This window comes from Podarcis gaigeae (assembly GCF_964106915.1).
Source record: "Podarcis gaigeae genome assembly, chromosome: 10".
Taxonomy (NCBI): domain Eukaryota; kingdom Metazoa; phylum Chordata; class Lepidosauria; order Squamata; family Lacertidae; genus Podarcis; species Podarcis gaigeae.
This window is the reverse complement of record NC_139686.1, coordinates 4,750,807-4,770,201: the sequence shown is the minus strand read 5'-3', so window position 1 is coordinate 4,770,201 and position 19,395 is coordinate 4,750,807. Positions and strand designations below refer to the sequence as shown.

The following is a 19,395-nucleotide window of genomic DNA, read 5'->3' as shown; positions in this document are numbered from 1 at the left end:
ATTTCTAACACTGCTCACATACTCAGGATCTTGCAAGTTGTGACCTTTGTTGATGCATCTGCTGGCATTTTTATGAAACTTTTTGAAAAATCTTTCCCGTGGGTGATGATTTGGGGCTTTCATAATAGCCCCTCTCCTCGACTGCCTATTTGGCCCAAAGGTTGGGAGGCAGCGAGTTTTCCTTAAGTCCAATTTCTCCTCTTGGAACGCTTTCCTTGCCATAAGACATGACAGCGTTAACGCTGATAGTCTTTCTGAAGTTTGGTTGTAGTCTGAATCAGGTTTGCCCTTGATTAATTCATTTCAGTTCACGTTACTGTTTTGAAACGTTCAAATCGAAATCACCTTGATGTGCTTGAAACTGGGTGTCAACTGCTTTGAAAGGAGGATGGTGTGCCCTGAAAGGCGGTTTATAAATCTCCAAACCCATAAAAGAGAAGCAAGCTATGTTCTCTGCCCCAACCCAGACTGTGACCGGGGGTGTGTGTGTGTGGGCAGCTTTGAGCGGTCTTGTGGCCTCCCCAGGAAGCAGGTGGGCAGCAATCGCCACAACTGATGGGGATACCCCAAATCTCAGTCTTTCAGCCAAACACAGAAGAGTGCGGCAGGTTGCTTTCTGGAATCTAAATAGAATTGTGGTACATACATGCAATCTACCCCTCTAAAACAGTTAACAATCGCTTTGGGAATTGGGTTTCTACTGCAAGGTCTCCTTGTCTGAAAACTCATGAATATTTCAGCTCCATCTTCCAAATAGCTTGTTTTCCACAAATAAACTTCCCGTGGTGATTCCTACAAACTTTCCCAAGGCAGCAGCAATACGTTGTTTTTTTTTTTTTAAGCCCAGTTATTTCTCTCCTGCTTCCTTTCTTTGTCTGCTTGGGCATTTCAGATCCTCCCGAGAACTGTTTTCACAGCCCGTTTTCAAAAGTTTGTTGGTGGGTAACCAATGTCGTGCCCTCTGGGCGCTGCTGGACTGCAATGCGCATCAGTTGCTTAGAGCGGGGTGCTGATAATGCCGAGGTTGCAGGTTCAATCCTGCATTGCAGGGGTTTGACTAGATGACCCTCGGGTCCCTTTCAACCAGGGTGGATAAAAATCAATGATTTGAAAAATAATAATCAGATTTTTTTTTATTTAAATCAGATTTTTTTTAATATTTAAATCAGATTTTCAAAATAATATGCTTTTGGAGAAAAAATATTTCTAAAGGTAGTTTTCTATTTAAGTTACATTCTAGTCCAAAGGCTATTCATCAGGAAATAAGGATTTGTTTTAAGTTTTTCATGTGTGCTATTTTTGTAAAAAAATTGTTTAACCACATCAGTTAACAAACCTGGATACATATGGCATGATGTTATTGTTTTAGTTAAATAAATAGTTATTAGGGAAATGTTTGTTTTTCTCTTTCTAATAAGCTACAGCCGAAAAGTTGTCCAAATAAAAACAGTTAACTTCACATTATTAAACCTCACATTAATTTCATAATTATCGGTCTGTGTATTTCTAGCAGTATAACCAAATCAGTAATTTTTTGTATAACTGTAAAAACTGCTCTGAAGATTTATTATTCCAAAAATGAAACCTTCATCTGGTTGCAAATATAGCAGCAAGAATGAGTCTTTCTGTTAAAAAATTATTTAAATCAAGTCTTACTGACTGGTGATATAAATAGTGATTTAGACCGATTTGATCTAAATGAAATCTACCTTGCTTTCAACTCTATGATTCTGTGACCATTTGCCTTGCTGGCTGATGGGAACTGGAGTCCACTTTGGCTTCCCCTGAGTTCCTGTGCCCCTCAATGATGCTTGCAACCTTATACGATTCCTTCTGCAGGCTGAAGTGACTGCTTTCATTTCCTCTCCCTTTTTGGCAGTTGTTGTTGTTTAGTCGTGTCCGACTCTTTGTGACCCCCTGGACCAGAGCATGCCAGGCCCTCCTGTCTTCCACTGCTTCCTGCTGTTTGGTCAGACTCGTGTTTGTAGCTTTGAGAACACTGTCCAACCATCTCGTCCTCTGTTGTCCCCTTCTCCTTGTGCCCTCCATCTTTCCCAACATCAGGGTCTTTTCCAGGGAGTCTTCTCTTCTCATGAGGTGGCCAAAGTCTTGGAGCCTCAGCTTCAGGATCTGTCCTTCCAGTGAGCACTCAGGGCTGATGTCCTTCAGAATGGAGAGGTTTGATCTTCTTGCAGTCCATGGGACTCTCCAGAGTCTCCTCCAGCACCAGAATTCAAAAGCATCCATTCTCCGGCAATCAGCCTTCTTTATGGTCCAGCTCTCACTTCCATACATCACTACTGGGAAAACTGTAGCTTTAACTATACGGCACCATTAAAAGGGAACAGATCTGTCAATTACAGTTTTATATGTTGTACAGTCACGGTGTGTGTGTGTGTGTGTGTGTGCACGCGCATGCGTGCCAGCCCCTTAAATCTATTCATTTTTCTACATCTACTCCTTCCCCTTTTTCTTGAGGACAGTGTTGTAACATCCTGCCTGGGACTAGGAAGCTAGCAAGTTAGGTGCAACAACTTTGCCCCGGAAAAGAGAGTGGCTGTGAAGGCTGTGTCGCGGTTGTTTCCTCTTTGCTTTAAAGGAGAAAGGAAGTCTTGTATTTGGTTGTTTGTATTGTTGCATGTTATGCTCACTGTATGTTATGTTCACGTTTAACGAGGGTGGGTTTGTGTATTGGGGTGGGGGGGTTGTGTTATGTTGTAAATAAAATTCCAATGAAATTTTAATAAATAAATAAATAAATAAATAAAGGGAGAAACACAACTCATTTTGCACTCCATCCCAGGGAGGGAGGAGAGAGCCGACCCCACAGTGCCACAAATGACCAATAGTCTTAAAAGAGTTGTAGGGCGTTCCTAGGAGGAGAAGGAAAGCAGAGCTTTGTCGAGGTTTGTGTCCATGCAGCATGGTGTATGAGAGTTGCACAGGTCCCTGGCAGAATACGGGCCAGAGCTGTATGGTTATGGTGGTCAGAGTTGGTTGCACACTAAGATCTAGAACCCCAGAGCCCTGCTGTCCAGGGTGAGTAAGAGAGATCAAGGTCTAGGGTTGTAAAGACTGAGGAGAGAATAATTGGGTGTACTCTTCCCACCTTGAATCAAATCTGTGCTTCCAGGTGCCATAAGAAAGCTGCAGAGATAGCGCAGGATAGTGCGCACCCCGGAAATGATCTCTTTCAGCTTCTGCCTTCTGGAAGAAGGTCCAGGGTTATAAAGACTAGGACTAGCCGCCTGAGAAACAGTTTCTATCCAAATGCGATTTTGGTTTTAAACGCAGTGTAAGGTAGTCTCTGTGGGAGTATATTGTATTTAATTATGGGGTATCACAATTTTTAGGGGGTTAACCAGGCTAGGATAGCAGGCTTGTTGGTTTTTGAATGTCTGATGTAGATATTTTCAATTTCGTTCTGCATGGGACAATGACAATAAAGATTATCGTATCGTCTGGGGCAGCCAAGTCCAGCATGCCAAGGTTGGGAGCCAAATCCATCTGCTCAAGGAGCAGGAAGGGGGGGGGCGTTCACACAGAGCAGGCGCTTGTGCATGTGGCCTGGTGGCCTGTTGCTCAGGGTCGGACCCAGGAGACTTGATGCTGCCCCTTTAGTGGCCTCAAACAGACTTGCTACTGTTTTGAATTGTGTCCTATCTGACAGCTTGCTGTAGATCAGGGCTTCCCATACATTTTGGGGGCCCTGTTCCCTTGGCTGGTTCCATAAACCCATCCCCAGCACACCCTGACCTGTGAAAAGCATAATTCAGAATAGTGGTTGGCGCAGCCCACTAAGGAAGTTCATAACACAGTGAAAACAGTAACAATCAATTGCATGTTTATTCAAAATGCTGTTAAAACTGTTTAATTAATTCAGCAAACTGGATGGACTCAATCTAGCTTTTCAAAGTCAGATCTTTACATCTCCAGTACTTTGCTGTCTCCCCCATACCATTCACTTCCAAATCTGGGACACCTACTGGGATAATAACTAAAGATCTAATAATTGAATAATAATAACTAAAAGAATACAAGTTTTTAGGGTCTTTTGGGAGATCGGGGAACTCCTTCGCTGGCTGTCTTTTGCAACTGATCTATGAAACAAGTTCTTTGGAGCTTGAAGCTGCTGATAAACACACACACACACACCACCTGCCTTTTCTGCCCTGATGGCATCCATTCCCCCTTTGTCTCGCCCCAAGGTCCACGCCTGGGAAATCTCGGATCAGTTGCTGCAGATCCGGCAGGATGTGGAATCGTGCTACTTTGCCGCTCAAACCATGAAGATGAAGATCCAGACCTCGTTCTACGAGCTCCCGACAGACTCTCACGTCTCGCTGCGGGACTCGCTGCTCACCCACATCCAGAACTTGAAAGACATGTCCCCTGTCATCGTCACCCAGGTGAGCAGTGAAGCCCACGTTTGTGGGGAGCGAGTGGCCATTTCAGAAGGCAGCCACCAGCTTGCATGGCTTTTAAAGGGGGCTTCACGGAGGGGTATCTTTTATCAGTGGTTACTGGCTGGGTTGGTTCACGTGCTGCCTCCACTGTCAGTTAGTATGCCTCCCATTGAAACCAGTTGAACAATACCAGTTGCTGGAAACCACAGGAGAGACGAGGGCGCTTGTGCATGGGTCCTGCTTGCATCTAGTTAGCTACTGTGAGAACAGTATTCTAGGCTAGATGGGACGCTGGCCTGAACCTGCAGACCCAGCTCATGTTCTTTTAACCTTTAAATCCCTATCCGGCCTAGGAGCCTCGTACCTACGGGACCGCCTCTCCTGGTATGTCCCACGGAGGACCTTACGGTCTTCAAACAAAAACATCTTGGAGGTCCCGGGCCACAGGAAGGTTAGGCTGGCCTCAACCACAGCCAGGGCCTTTTCGGCCGTGGCCCCGATCTGGTGGAACGCTCTGTCACAAAGAGACCAGGGCCCTGCGGGACTTGACATCTTTCCGCAGGGCCTGCAAGACAGAGCTGTTACGCCTGGCCTTTGGCCAAGGCACAGCCTGACCCCCTCCTTTTGTAACCCTCAAAGCACTCTAGCCTAGTGGTTGCCATTAATTTGATTCTGAATTGATTCTAGAATGAATTGATTTTAGAATGTATTTCAATTAATAGATTGTGATTTTATGTAACCTCTGTTACTTTTACTGTTGTTAGCTGCTCTGAGCCCAGCTTCGAGGGTATAAATAAAAATGTATTATTATTGTTAATGTTAATATTAATATTAATATTATTACCGATTGCCCCTGGCAGCTCAGTGGACTTTCAAAAGGTACCCTGCCTTTTCCTCAGTCTCCCTGTGAATTCCAGTCACAACAGCAGGCACCTGCCTTTAGCCTTCGTGTCTGTTTTGGGGGCTTCCTGGCTGTTTAGTGTCAAGCAGCGTTCTTGGACTTGATTGACCCCTTGGTCTGAACTCCTCTAGCAGGCAGCTCTTACATTAACTGAAAGCCAGGCGCAATTGTAGCGGACCGTTCCTTTGCGGTGGGGAGCTACATCTTTTAGCTGGAAGCACCGACCTTTGACTTGTGTTCTCCCACTGCCTCTCTCCCCTTGCAGCTTGCGTTAGCCATAGCAGACCTCGCCCTACAGATGGCCTCCTGGAAGGGCTGTGTGCACACACTGGTTGAAAAGTAAGTGGCTCCCTTTTCAAATCTTCCTCTTCTCCCCACCTCCAGTTGAACCTTCTATACCCTGTCATTGAATAGAATGATAGATTCATAGAATCATAGAGTTGGAAGAGACCCCAAGGGCCATCGAGTCCAACCCCCTGCCAAGCAGGAAACACCATCAGAGCACTCCTGACATATGCTTGTCAAGCCTCTGCTTAAAGACCTCCAAAGAAGGAGACTCCACCACACTCCTTGGCAGTAAATTCCACTGTCGAACAGCTCTTACTGTCAGGAAGTTCTTCCTAATGTTTAGGTGGAATCTTCTTTCTTGTCGTTTGGATCCATTGCTCCATGTCCGCTTCTCTGGAGCAGCAGAAAACAACCTTTCTCCCTCCTCTGTGTGACATCCTTTTATATATTTGAACATGGCTATCATATCACCCCTTAACCTCCTCTTCTGTAATGGTTTTGTAAAGTGCTGATGACATGAGATGGCCCCGGGTGTGAAGTGGGAAACCCAATGAGGTGCTTCTGTGTAAATGCAGATTCTCATGGGGTGGTGGTGGTCGTGGGCTGCTCTTCTGGGCCTTTGGAAATGGCTTCCAACCACGTGGGGAGCTGCGTGTCACAGGTGGGAGAGGGTTAGTGGGTCTGGGGATTGCCTCTTGGTTTGTTTGTGCTTTGCTTTTTCATGCACATGGTTGTGTTCCGACTGCCAACCTGAAAATTAACAGAAAATAGTGACGAGTAAAATCGATTTAGGGACAGCTTGCTTAGGAAGAACAGCAGCACCTCCAGCGTTTGCTCACAAATAGGCAGCCATCAAAGGTGTATTCAAACAAAACAGTGTTTGTGATCTTTGTCAAAGTGGGGAAGGGCGGAGGCTAAATGATGATCTGAAAAGTGGGGGCTAGGGACCACCACTGAAAAGGTCCTGCCCCACATACTCGCTAAGGGTACCAGTATAGGAGCCAACTCCTAGGGGCTAAGGTTCCTTTTGTCTGTACGACCAAGCTGAAATGGCTATTCCTCTGGCTGTATCTTCGGAATCTCCTCTGACGGTGATTAACAACCTAAGCCTTTGAATGAGACTTCAGGCACGCTCCCTATTGCGTACTCTGGGTACTCTGCGCAGTAGCAGAAGGAGCCAGAAATATGTGCCACATTGCTACTTTATTTCTAGCTACTCAAGACAGAAAAGAATATGTGTCTGCTCTCTGTGAGAGAGAACAACAGGACTAGAAACAGGAAACCAGTAACATCAACATCAGTCTCCTGTGAGACTTCCAACAGTCTGGAATGTCAACAGAGTCTTGTGACTCCAAGAGCTGTACAGTGGATAACAGAAATCTCACACCTTTGGTCCCCAATAGTTTTTTTGAGGGCCCTGTCCCATGGTGATGGGGATTGCCATTCAAATGATGTGTGTGTGCCGTGCCATGTGATCATTTATATGGGGCAGGGATTACCTGCCCCCCAGTATTTTATTCAAGCTGGCACCCTGGGTACCAGTGATGGTGATAAAGATGGGACACCAGTCACAGGCCACCCGGAAGATCGTAATCTTAATTTTGGGAAGGAAGGACCATAGCTCAGTGGCAGAGCATATGCCTTGCATGCTGAAAGTCCCAGCTTCAGTTCCCCAATGGGAAGAGAACCCTCCCTGGAATCCTAAAGAGCTTCCTGTCGGTGTAGACAGCACTGAACTAGATGGACCAAGGGCAGCTAGTAGGCAGACTGGACCCAGACTGTCTAGGGCTTTAAAGGCCTCAACCAGCCCTTTGAATCAGGCTCTAAATATAGCATTGTAGATGCAGCAGTATTTCTGACTTCCTTTTCAACATCTTCACTTACTCTTAAACCATATTCTTAAGCCAGCCTGTTGTCTATGCAGAAACTGGCTTGACCGAATGGGAATATAGGTTACAGCTGCGATAGGTAAAGGGACCCCTGACCATTAGGTCCAGTTGTGGCTGACTCTGGGGTTGCGGCGCTCATCTCGCTTTATTGGCTGAGGGAGCCGGCGTACAGCTTCTGGGTCATGTGGCCAGCATGACTAAGCTGCTTCTGGCGAACCAGAGCAGCGCACGGAAACGCTGTATATCCTCCTGCCGGAGCGGTACCTATTTATCTGCTTGCACTTTGATGTGCTTTTGAACTGCTAGGTTGGCAGGAGCAGGGACCGAGCAACGGGAGCTCACTCCGTCACGGAGATTCGAACTGCCGACCTTCTGATCGGCAAGCCCTAGGCTCTGGTTTAACCCACAGCGCCACCCGCGTCCCTTTACCGCTGCGATAAACAGTCCAAATTCTTTCAGAGCTGAGAAGCAGTATTCTCAATTTCCTTGGAAGACAAAACCATAACGCCAGATAGATTAAGAGTGTGTGTGTGGGGGAGTAACCTGGACAATTGCAGCTAGGTTACTTGCCACGGAGGACGCAGGTGGCACTGTGGGTTAAAGCCTCAGCGCCTAGGACTTGCCGATTGAAAGGTCGGCGGTTCGAATCCCTGCGGCGGGGTGCGCTCCCGCTGCTCGGTCCCAGCGCCTGCCAACCTAGCAGTTCGAAAGCACCCCCGGGTGCAAGTAGATAAATAGGGACCGCTTACCAGCGGGAAGGTAAACGGCGTTTCCGTGTGCGGCTCTGGCTCGCCAGAGCAGCGATGTCACGCTGGCCACGTGACCCGGAAGTGTCTCCGGACAGCGCTGGCCCCTGGCCTCTTAAGTGAGATGGGCGCACAACCCCAGAGTCTGTCAAGACTGGCCCGTACGGGCAGGGGTACCTTTACCTTTACCTTACTTGCCACGGAGGTAAGGGTTCAAATTTGTGTGTGTTTTAAAGCACGAAAACATGTTTATCATACTTCACCCTGCTCTTGCATGGGACTTCCAGGATTGCGACTGATCAAGTCCAAACCTGCATAGCATTAGTAGTTCTTAGGCAATCTCCCAGGCTCTTTTGCCCAGCTAGGACAGCCACCCTCTGGAATCGGGGTCAAGAACTTGGGAGCCCTTATTGCTGGGGGGGGGTGCCCCTAGCAGTCCCCTTTCATTGCTGTCTCACGTTTCTCCTCCCTCCCTTTCCCCCAACGCTCCCCCTCCCTCGCCCTGGAACCCCAGGTACAACAATGACGTGACCTCGCTGCCCTTCCTACTGGAGATCCTGACCGTGCTGCCGGAGGAGGTCCACAGCCGGTCCCTGCGTATCGGAGCCAACCGCCGCACTGAGATCATCGAAGACTTGGCTTACTACTCCAGCACGGTGGTCTCTCTGCTGGTAAGCAGCCAGGAAAGAGGGAGAGCCTGGGAGCCGATTGGGTGGAGTGGCTGGAGAACTCGACATGGAGATGGGAAGGTCTGGGTTCAAATCCCCACTTAGCCCTGGAGTTCAGTGGGCGACTTGGAGCCTCCCAGTCTATCTCAGCCTAGTCTAACTCCCTGGACGACTGAACTTAAAGTTGCATGCTCCTGGGGGTGTGTGTCTGAGTCTAGGGCCTGATATCTCATAGGCTGCCTGCAAAGGAATGGGTGGGGAACCTATTGCTTTCCTTTTTCAATCTATTGAGATTTTTCAGCTTAGCAAAAATTACATAGAATTGTGGAGTTGGAAGGAACCCCAGGGAGCATCTAGTCCAGCCCCCTGCAATGCAGGAATCTCAACTAAAACATTCATGACGGGTTAATAATAACAATAATAATAATAATAATTTATTTATACCCCACCCTCCCCAGCCAAGACCGGGCTCAGGGCGGCTAACACCAGGTATAAAAACAATTGATTCAAATACAACTGAAAAACAAGATTAAGGACAACATTAAAATGCAGCCTTATTTCAGTAGAAACTCAAATCAAAAGCTTTTGGGGGATGAAAGCGTCAAATCTTCACCAAGGCTAACTATCTAGACTGGTCCTACGTGGGCCAGAAAAAAGCCAGGGAAGTCCCCAAATAGGAGTTCCATCGCAGAAGGAGAAAGGAAAAAGAAAAGAGGGGGAGGGGATCAAGTTGATTCCAAGCCAAAGGCCAGGCGGAACAACTCTGTCTTACAGGCCCTGCGGAAAGAAATCAGATCCCGCAGGGCCCTGGTCTCATGAGACAGAGCGTTCCACCAAGACGGGGCCAGTGCTGAAAAGGCCCTGGCTCTGGTTGAGGCTAATCTGACTTCCTTAGGGCCCGGGACCTCTAGGGTGTTGCTATTTATGGATCTTAAGGTCCTCCATGGGCCATACTGGGAGAGGCGGTCCCGTAGGTACGAGGGTCCTAGGCCGTATCCAATCTGTGCATAAAAACCTCTGAACAAGAAGAGTACAGGCACGTAAGACATAGCTACGAACCTAGCTCCAGTGGTGCTTGTGGATGCACAGAAAAAGGACAAAATCCAAAAAGTCATGAAGAAAATACACAGGCAGCAATATGAAGATAATTTATAGGTTTTAAAATAAGAACCAAAACCGTTCAGGTTGTGATGCCTGTCCACAGTGGGGAGATCTGGGGGGAAGATTGCTCCCTGACTTCTCAAAAGAAACTCAAGGAGCGGAGACCAAGTGACTTAAAGTCACGTTTTAGATTTAACCCCTCTTAAGTTGTGTGTTACGCTCCGTAACCTTTTCTACAACCCCTAACTCCCATGACCATTGCTTTTTGATCTCCCAGCCAGAACCAGCACGTTGGCCAAGTTTACCCCCCCCCCCTTATTTATTTATTTTGGTGCTAGAATATCCTGGAGAATCGCAGCCTGGATGCTACTCTTCAGGTCAATTAACTAAGCATTACTCAGTCAATTAACCGGGGCATTGCAGCTTTTCTCTTTTGTCTTATTTCTTCATCTAAAGTTTTGGTTGATTCCGCTCGTCGATTAAGCGGGTGACGGCTTTCAGCCCACATTGAAATAGTGGCAGCTTTTTTCAAAAAGAGAATGAGCTTTGAGGACAAATGGGATGAGGACAGGATGTGGCAGGACTTTGCTGGGCAGCCCTCCCCCAGTTTAAAATGGAGGGGATTCCCCCCCCCTTTCCCTTGGCGCCCTGCCGTGATCCAGGCTCAGTGTTTGACTAAGACAGCAAAGCTGCTGAGGCCAGCATGGTCTCTCTCAGCCTCTCTGCCTGATTTTGCTGAGGCTCCACTTTTGAGTCACTCGGGGTGAGCTGGAATAACTTGCCCACTGACCGACTGTCTCCTGGCACAATCTACTTCCTGTTTGGGTCCTTCCTGCATTCCCTGGTTCCCTCTGTGAATCGAATCTCTCTGCCATCACAGAAATAGGGGCTGGCAACCTTGAGAGATGTTACGTTAGGCAGAATTCAGACCCACCCCCCTTTCTCGGAAGGCTGCCCAGGGAGGGGCATGCGCTGGCAAAGAGTAGCCTTCTACGATGCATGATATATGATATCTTTATTGTCATTGTCCCATGCAGAACAATGAAATTGAAAAACTACATAAAACATTCAACCCCCCCTAAAAACTCTGAAACCCCATTTTAAAATACGCTATACTATAGAGACCCCTTATGCTGCGTTTAGAACCAGAATTGCATTTGCGTAGAAACTGTTTCTCAGGCAGCTAGTCCTCGCCTTTATAACCCTGGACCTTCTTCCAGAAGGCAGAAGCTGAAAGAGATCATTTCCGGGGTGCGCACTATCCTGCGCAATCTCTGACGCTTTCTTATGGCACCTGACAGCATAGATTTGATCTAAGGTGGGAAGAGTGCACCCAATTATTCTCTCTGCAGTCTTTACAACCCTGGAAAGCATTGGTTTTTCCCCTGACCGTGCAGCTCCCAAACCACACACACAGACCATAAGGCCCCTTTGGGCATGCAGTTGCCATCAGCCAGCACAGCTTGCCCTACTGCAAAACAGCTGGAGGGCCACCTGCATGTGAGCTGCAGATTTCAGGCACTAACACATGCACAGATTGCATTGTTGGGGATGTGCTGAGCACTATCAGCACCACTGCGAGGTCTCCCTAGCCCCCTCTCCCAGTTTCCTTTTCTTCCCTGCAGATGACCTGTGTGGAGAAGGCGGGCAACGACGAGAAGATGCTGATTAAGATCTTCCGCTGCCTGGGCAGCTGGTTCAACCTGGGCGTCCTCGACAGCACCTTCATGGCCAACAGCAAGTTGCTGTCACTGCTCTTTGAGGTTCTGGTGAGTTTTCCAGGATCCCTCCTCTCTCGCAGAGGGCAGCCTGGCATCAGGGAGGCCTTCAGTGCAGCCTTGGTTGCTGCAAAGGCTTCATCTGGGCAGCTCTTGAAGAGAGAACGGCCCAGTCTTACGCTAGGATACAGTCAGCGACTGAAATGTCCTGATGTGTGCATAGCGCTCTCTTTCTCTGTTTCTGTGTCTGCTGGCAGCTTACTGCGTGTTCACAGAACAGGAGGGGGCTCTCTCTGCAGTGGAATGCACTGGAAAGAACCCAAAGGCTGTCTAGTCCCACCCTCTACTGGGAGGTAGGGGACTGCCTGCCCACCAGAGCATTTGCGCTGCAGAAAAGAGCTTGCAGTGCCTCCTGCAGTCAAACCATGTCTGATGGAAAAAGCAGCGTTCTCCTCCTCCTTTAGCCCACCGTCTCTGCTCTGTTTGATGCAGAAGTGGGGGTTGGGGGGAATCTCCTTCAAGGGTGGGGGTGCTTTTATAGTAAAGAACTGTCCTGGCTGGGGCTGATCGACTTTGCAGTCCAAAACAGGCCCCGGGTTGGCTGAAGGCTGTTTTTGAAAGAGTTTCATCACTTTCCTTTCATCTGTCAGGCCTTTCCCTTTCCCAGTGTGGTGTAGTGGTTAAGAGCAGTGAAGTCGTAATCTGGTGAACCGGGTTCGCTTCCCCGCTCCTCCACATGCAGCTGCTGGGTGACCTTGGGCCAGTCACACTTCTCTGAAGTCTCTCAGCCCCACTCACCTCACAGAGTGTTTGTTGTGGGGGAGGAAGCGAAAGGAGATTGTTAGCTGCTTTGAGACTCCTTAGGGTAGTGATAAAGCGGGATATCAAATCCAAACTCTTCTTCCCCCCAAGACTTGCGTCTTCCACCCTGTGTATCCTGGACCCCATTTGCCTCCCTTTACTTGTTCCTTGGTTGTCGTCTGATGCTGCCCTCTACCCTTTTTGCATTCTTGCTTTTTGGACCCCTGTTTGAGCAGGTGGTCTCGGGACATTTCTGCGTTCCGTATATCTGTTGGTTGGCTACGCAGATGTTACACAGGAGTCCTCGTGGAAGGAAAGTGTGCATAACCTAAACCCGTCTCTCTCTGTATTTGTGCTGGGGTGGGGTGGTGCGCACAGTCTGGATGAGATCTCTGCAGCAGAGGATTAAGCCCAGTTCCCCCTCCCCGGTGCCTTTCAGCAACAGGACAAGACGTCGACGAACCTGCACGAAGCGGCCTCCGACTGCGTCTGCTCCGCGCTCTACGCCATTGAGAACGTGGAGACCAACCTGCCCCTGGCCCTGCAGCTCTTCCAGGGGGTCCTGACGCTTGAGGCAGCCTACCACATGGCCGTGGCTCGAGAGGATTTGGACAAGTGAGTTGCCGGAGTAACCATTTATGGGGAGAGTGGTCTGTGCACGGCAGGTTCAGGAGAGGAAAGATGAAAGGCACATCTGTGCTGGATTTCTGTTTCAGTTGTATTGTGTTTTAAACATGCGTGCGCGCGCGCACACACACACACACACACACACACACAGGTTTTAGCAACCCAAAGAAGTGTTCCCATTTGGATTTGGGACTTTGAACCGTACACCTGCTCTGTCCTCTCCACTGCTTGCTTCTGAAAGTTTTCTTTCAAAAGTGGGCTGCGGTTTTAATTTGCACACTGCCCTTAGCTAATTCATGAGGGGGTTTTTTTAAAGCTTTTCAATCATCCTTATTTATTAATGCAAGCCCAAATCCCCCCTAGGCATATGGAACTAGCTGTATGTCTCCTAGGATCCTGAGTAAAGTTTCAAGCAACAATTCCCACCCTGGAAAGGGCACTCTGCCTCTGCACTGTCAGCCATGTTACAGGGAACCAGGCAGAGGGCCTTCTCGGTGGTGGCGCTCGCCCTGTGGAACGCCCTTCCACCAGATGTCAAAGAAATAAACAACTATCGGACTTTTAGAGGATATCTGAAGGCAGCCCTATTTAGGGGAAGCTTTTAATACTGGAGGAATAATTATATTTTAATATTCTTCTGGGAGCCGCCCAGAGTGGCTGGGGAAACCCAGCCGGATGGGTGGGGTATAAATAATAAATTATTATTATTCCTGTTAAGAAATGTATGCTCTGGCTAGAGATGGGAAAAACCAGAAAAATTGGGGGGGGGGGAGACAGGTTTTTCCCCAAGGTCATTTGGAAAAAAACAGAAAAAAACTTGGTTTCCAGTCCCCCCCAATTTCCCCCCCCCTCGGCCTTCCCATCTCTAACTCTGGCTTTTTAAAAACTACATCATTCTAGTGTCTGTCTAGGTATTTAACACTCTCAAGCTGTAACTATGCGCTATGTGAAGAACTACTTCTTTTTACCTGTCCTGAATTTGGAGAGAGGGACAAAACTTTTTCTCTAGCCGCTTCCTCGGTGCCATGCTTAAGTTTATAAACTTCTAACGTGGCACCTCTTACCCGCCTTTCCTCTAAAATGGAGTTGCCAAAGGCTTGCATGCAGACCGGGGTCTCTCCTGCAGAGCTTGTTCCTCTTCCCATTGGGCGGGTGAGGGGCTGTGGCAGCCAGCGCAGATATGGGAGCAGGAGACAGTGGTAAATGTGTGTGTGCAATCCTGTTTCCGCTCCTGCCTGAGATGGGCATTTCCATGGCAAAGGCTGTGGCTTGCTGACTTGGAGCACTGCTTACCCTTCATTTTTCTTTTCCCTTCAGAGTTCTCAATTACTGCCGGATCTTCACGGAACTCTGCGAGACCTTTCTGGATAAGATTGTCTGCACCCCAGGCCAAGGCTTGGGGGACCTGCGGACAATAGAACTGCTCTTGATATGCGCGGGTCACCCGCAGTACGAGGTAGGAAGGCCGCCCCCTCATCCCTTCAATTTCCGGGTTGTTGGCATGGTGGAGGCACCCGCAGCGTGGGCCATTCAGGCAACGGGAGGGTGCTGGGTGATGCTGTATTGTACAGAGAGAGAGAGAGAGAGGGAGGGAGAGTTTAAAAGGGTCTTCTGATATTGGTATGGAAAAGGTAAAGGGACCCCTGACCATTGGGTCCAATCGCGGACGACTCTGGGGTTGCGGCACTCATCTCGCTTTATTGGCCGAGGGAGCTGGCGTACAGCTTCCGGGTCATGTGGCCAGCATGACTAAGCCGCTTCTGGCAAACCAGAGCAGCGCACGGAAACACTATTTACCTTCCCGCCGGAGCGGTTCCTATTTATCTACTTGCACTTTGATGTGCTTTCAAACTGCTAGGTTGGCAGGGGCAGGAACCGAGCAATGGGAGCTCACCCCGTTGCAGGGATTCGAACTGCCAACCTTCTGATCGGCAAGCCCTAGGCTCTGTGGTTTAACCCACATCGCCACCCACATTCCCGTATTTTTAGTTCTATATCGGTTTCCTTGTATTTAGTTCTAGATGTCCCTTTCTACGTTTGCTTCATTGGGAACTTTTAATATACCTTCTTATGTACTAAAACAAACAAATGAGGTCTAACTCGGAGGGCCTTCTTGCTGCTCTCTCGCTGCAAAAAGCGAAGTTACAGGGAACCAGGCAAGAGGGTCTTCTTGGTAGTGGCACCTTCGGGTGTCAAGGAGATAATGAACTACATAACTTTTAGAAGACATCTGAAGCAGCTCTGTATCAGGAAGTTTTTTTATGTTTGATATTTTACTTTGTTTTTGTATATGCTTTGAGCTGCCCAGAGTGGCTGGGGGTATGATGATGATAAATGTAAAGAAAGGTTTTTTTTAAAAAAAAATGCTAGAAAATAAATAATAAATAAATGGTTCTCCTGCCCATGACAGGTGGTGGAGATTTCCTTCAACTTCTGGTACCGGCTGGGGGAGCACCTGTACAAGACGGAGGACGTTGTCATCCACAGCATCTTCAAGGCCTACATCCAGAGGCTCCTTCACGCCCTGGCTCGGCACTGTCAGCTGGATCCGGACCACGTACGTCCGCCTCTCCTTCCTGGCCCCCAAACACCCCTGTGCCTCCTTTGTACTTGACCCACAGGAGGGGAGCTACTGGTAGTTACTTACGCTCCCTCCCTCCCTCTTCCCTCCTTTGTTTTCCTCTGCTAGGAAGGAATCCCCGAGGAGACGGACGACTTTGGAGAGTTCCGGATGAGAGTGTCAGACCTTGTGAAAGACTTGATCTTCCTGGTTGGCTCTGTGGAGTGTTTTGCCCAGGTGAGAGGGGAACAGGTTGGTCTGGTATGGATACCCGAAATGCTGCCGGCGTCTCCTCCTGGCTTTTGAGGGTGGTTTGGGTGGAGGAGTTGAAAGGGCTTCGTTTCCCAGTGCATGTCCACATGTTAATTCCTGCTTTTGTATATTTATTTAAGCTTTTAATCATTTTTTAACATATCGTTTTCAACAATTATTAAACATCCGTTTATATCTTAAAACAATTTTTTGGCTTCCATCAATCACGTCTGAAAATTTTTCAATCTTTTCCACTTAATATACATTTCTTACTTCCACTTTTACATTTAGTGTTATAACTCATATCTCTTCTTTCTCTTCTTTGCAGTACTTCATATATTTCTCCTTACAAAACTTCTTGTAGTCCTACTAGCGTGATTTGTTGATTACAATTGCTCTTCAAATAGTTCGTATATTTATTCCAATCTTCTGTGAATCTCTGGTACCGCAGGTTTCGAATCCTTCCTGTCATCTTATCTAATTCTCCGTAGTCCATTAATTTCGAGTTTGTTATTTATTTTTAAAGGGTAGAATTCAAAGTAGCACTAAGGTGATCGTTCCATGGGTGCTGATCTGCGGGGTTCTCCCAGTCCTCCAGAGCAGATTTGAGGAAGAAGGGGGCAGGAGTCCTTTTGCTGAGCTAATACAACTCTGTAGTTGATTCCGACCCAATGTGATTTATTTCATAATTTTAATGATTTCCGCTCTTTTTCAAGTCTGCCTTTATTGCTATTTTCAGTGACTTCTTTATAGCGTTTTATGCAAATTTCTTTGAGTAGGGGTTCCCCAGCTCTGATCTGCAGACTATCAGTGGTCTCTGAGCTTCATTCAGGGGTTCATGGTGTGTGTAAAAATACAAAACCACACAACACAGCACATTACAATTGCTACAGTGGCAGAAAAATTATTAAGTGGTTTGCCAAGACAGTTAGCGATTCCCAAGTGATCCATGAGAAAGAAGGTTTGGGAACCACTGGCTAAAGGAGATTATTTTGATTGAGCAGCATATACATCCTGCTAAATAATTTTTTTTACAAAGTACAACCCACTTTCACTGGCATGCCTTATGTTGGTCCCTGGGGCCCTCTTAAAAGCCATTTACCCTTCTGTTTTCCACAGTCACACATCTACTTTGACTGCATGAATTTTTTTCTGCCCTTGAGGTCCAAAACCCTCGATCTGCTCCTCTTTCGAACTGGCCGGAAAGTCCCCCCTAACAGTGACTTTATGGCTAAGGTGCGTCCAACGAAAAAGCTCATGTCCCTGAATACTTAATTCTTGTGTTTGTTCCTTCTTCGCAGCTGTATGCTACCCTGAAAGAGGGCAACCCTCCGTGGGAAGTAACGGAAGCAGTCCTCTTCATCATGGCCTCGATAGCCAAGAGCGTTGACCAGTGAGTACCGCCAGCACCGTCCTAGAGGGGGTGGACCAGGGACCATAAATTCATTTTAGCATTTGTGTGTATATCCAAGTCACCAGCCAGTGGCCTTTGGGTCAAACTCATAACGTGATCTACTGTAATAAACCATAGAAAAAGTTCAGGTTTTTTTTTAAAATAAAATTATTAACAATATCAACATAACAAATTATCAAAACAAATCATCTTCATCATTTCCCCCCTCCCCAAGACTTCCCTCAGAAGCTCCTCTCTCTGATTTCTCAACTCATATTGTTCTCTGCATATTGTAAAATTGTATACATCCTTATATTATCTGTCCACTATATTAATTCTCAACAAATCTGTGTATGTTTACAGTCATACCTCGGGTTGAAGTAGCTTCGGGATAAGTATTTTTGGGTTGTGCACTGCGGCGACCCGGAAGTAATGGTGCGTGTTACTTCCGGGTTTCGCCGCTCACGCATGTGCAGATGGTCAAAATGACGTCATGCACAGAAGCAGCGAATCATGACATGCGCAGATGTGCAGATTCGGGTTGCGTTTGCTTCTGGATGCGAATGGGGCTCCGGAACGGATCCCATTCGCATCCAGAGGTACCACTGTATTCAAAACCTCCCAAGGAGTCCAGTTCATTTTGTTGTCTTTTTAAATAGTTTGTAAAAAGTTCCCATTCTTCTTTAAAGTGGAAGTGGGTAGAAAAAGTTCAGGTTGGCACAAACCAATTCACTGCACTCTCCGTGGCGAAGACTAGAAAAGCGAAACCTTTCTTTCTGGAGGCACTTTTTGCCCTCTTTGCGAAAGCGAGGCTCTCCGCCCAGGCCCCGTTATGGGCTAGCTGCTTGCAGAGCTTTGTTTTTGTTGTTGCTGTGGAGTAATTGCCGTTTCCTGCCCTCAGGGAGAACAACCCAACGCTGGTGGAGGTCCTGGAAGGGGTGGTACGCCTGCCTGAATCGGTGCACACGGCCGTCCGCTACACTAGCATCGAGCTGGTTGGCGAAATGAGCGAAGTTGTGGACAGGAACCCCCATTTCCTTGGTGAGTGCGAGGGAGCCGCCAGAAGGCCCTCAGAGCTGGGCCTCAGCATCAGGGCTGGACGATGGGGGCAGAGACATTTTGAATTGTGCTCGGAAACGTACTGGGAGCCAATGTAGGTATTTTAGGACCGGTGTTATATGGTCTTGGCGGCCGCTCCCAGTCACCAGTCTGGCTGCCGCATTCTGAATCACCGTATTTTTCACTCTATAAGATGCACCAGACCATAAGACGCACCTAGTTTTTGGAAGAGGAAAACAAGGGGGGGGGGGGATTCTGAATCCCAGAAGCCAGGACAGCAAGTGGGATCGCTGCGCAGCACACAGCCTCTCCCGATCCCGCTGGCTGTCCTGGCTTCTTGCTTGGCCGTGCACAGCCTCTCCCGGGCAAGGGGAGTCTTCATCCCCTGCCCGGGAGAGGCTGCGCGCAGCTAAGGCTCCCCCAAGAGCCGTGCTCCCTTTAAAGAGCGCATGGAGTGTGTGTGCAGCCCTTCTCCCTCCTCGGGGAAAAGCCCCCAAGAGCCGCACACATGCTCCATGCGGCTCTTTAAAGGGAGCGCTGAGCAGAGCCTCCCGCCTGCATTCGCTCCATAAGATGCGCACACATTTCCCCTTACTTTTTAGGGGGGGAAATACAGCGAAAAATATGGTAGTTGATGTTTCTGGGTTACCTTCAAAGGTAGCCCCACGTAGAGCACATGGCAGTAGTCCAAGCGGGAGATAACCAGAGCATGCACCACTCTGGCGAGACAGTCCGCGGGCAGGTAGGGTCTCAGCCTGCGTACCAGATGGAGCTGGTAAACAGCTGCCCTGGACACAGTTGGTATGTTGGCGGGGGCGGGGGTAGTGTAATCTGTTTGTTTTTGTTTTATGCATTTTGTGTTCTCATTTTGTATTTTAATAATAATAATAGTAGCAGTAGTAATAATAATAATAATAATAATAATAATAATAATAATAATAATAATAATAATAATAAATTTTATTTATTCCCTGCCCTCCCTGGCC

At 47.9% G+C, this 19,395-nt stretch overlaps 1 protein-coding gene across 2 annotated transcripts in view; it reads left to right on the top strand.

The window, feature by feature from the left end:
* The window catches only part of TNPO3 (transportin 3), a 43,324-nt gene that overhangs the window by 9,221 nt on the left and 14,708 nt on the right, over nt 1–19,395 (top strand). For both annotated transcript variants that reach the window (XM_083700116.1, XM_083700115.1), the window contains exons 2-11: nt 4,209–4,409; nt 5,573–5,646; nt 8,745–8,901; nt 11,625–11,768; nt 12,958–13,133; nt 14,463–14,601; nt 15,556–15,702; nt 15,835–15,942; nt 17,259–17,350; nt 18,252–18,391. In XM_083700116.1, the coding sequence (XP_083556242.1) occupies nt 4,209–4,409; nt 5,573–5,646; nt 8,745–8,901; nt 11,625–11,768; nt 12,958–13,133; nt 14,463–14,601; nt 15,556–15,702; nt 15,835–15,942; nt 17,259–17,350; nt 18,252–18,391 (1,378 nt within the window). The remainder of the gene's footprint in view (nt 1–4,208; nt 4,410–5,572; nt 5,647–8,744; nt 8,902–11,624; nt 11,769–12,957; nt 13,134–14,462; nt 14,602–15,555; nt 15,703–15,834; nt 15,943–17,258; nt 17,351–18,251; nt 18,392–19,395) is intronic.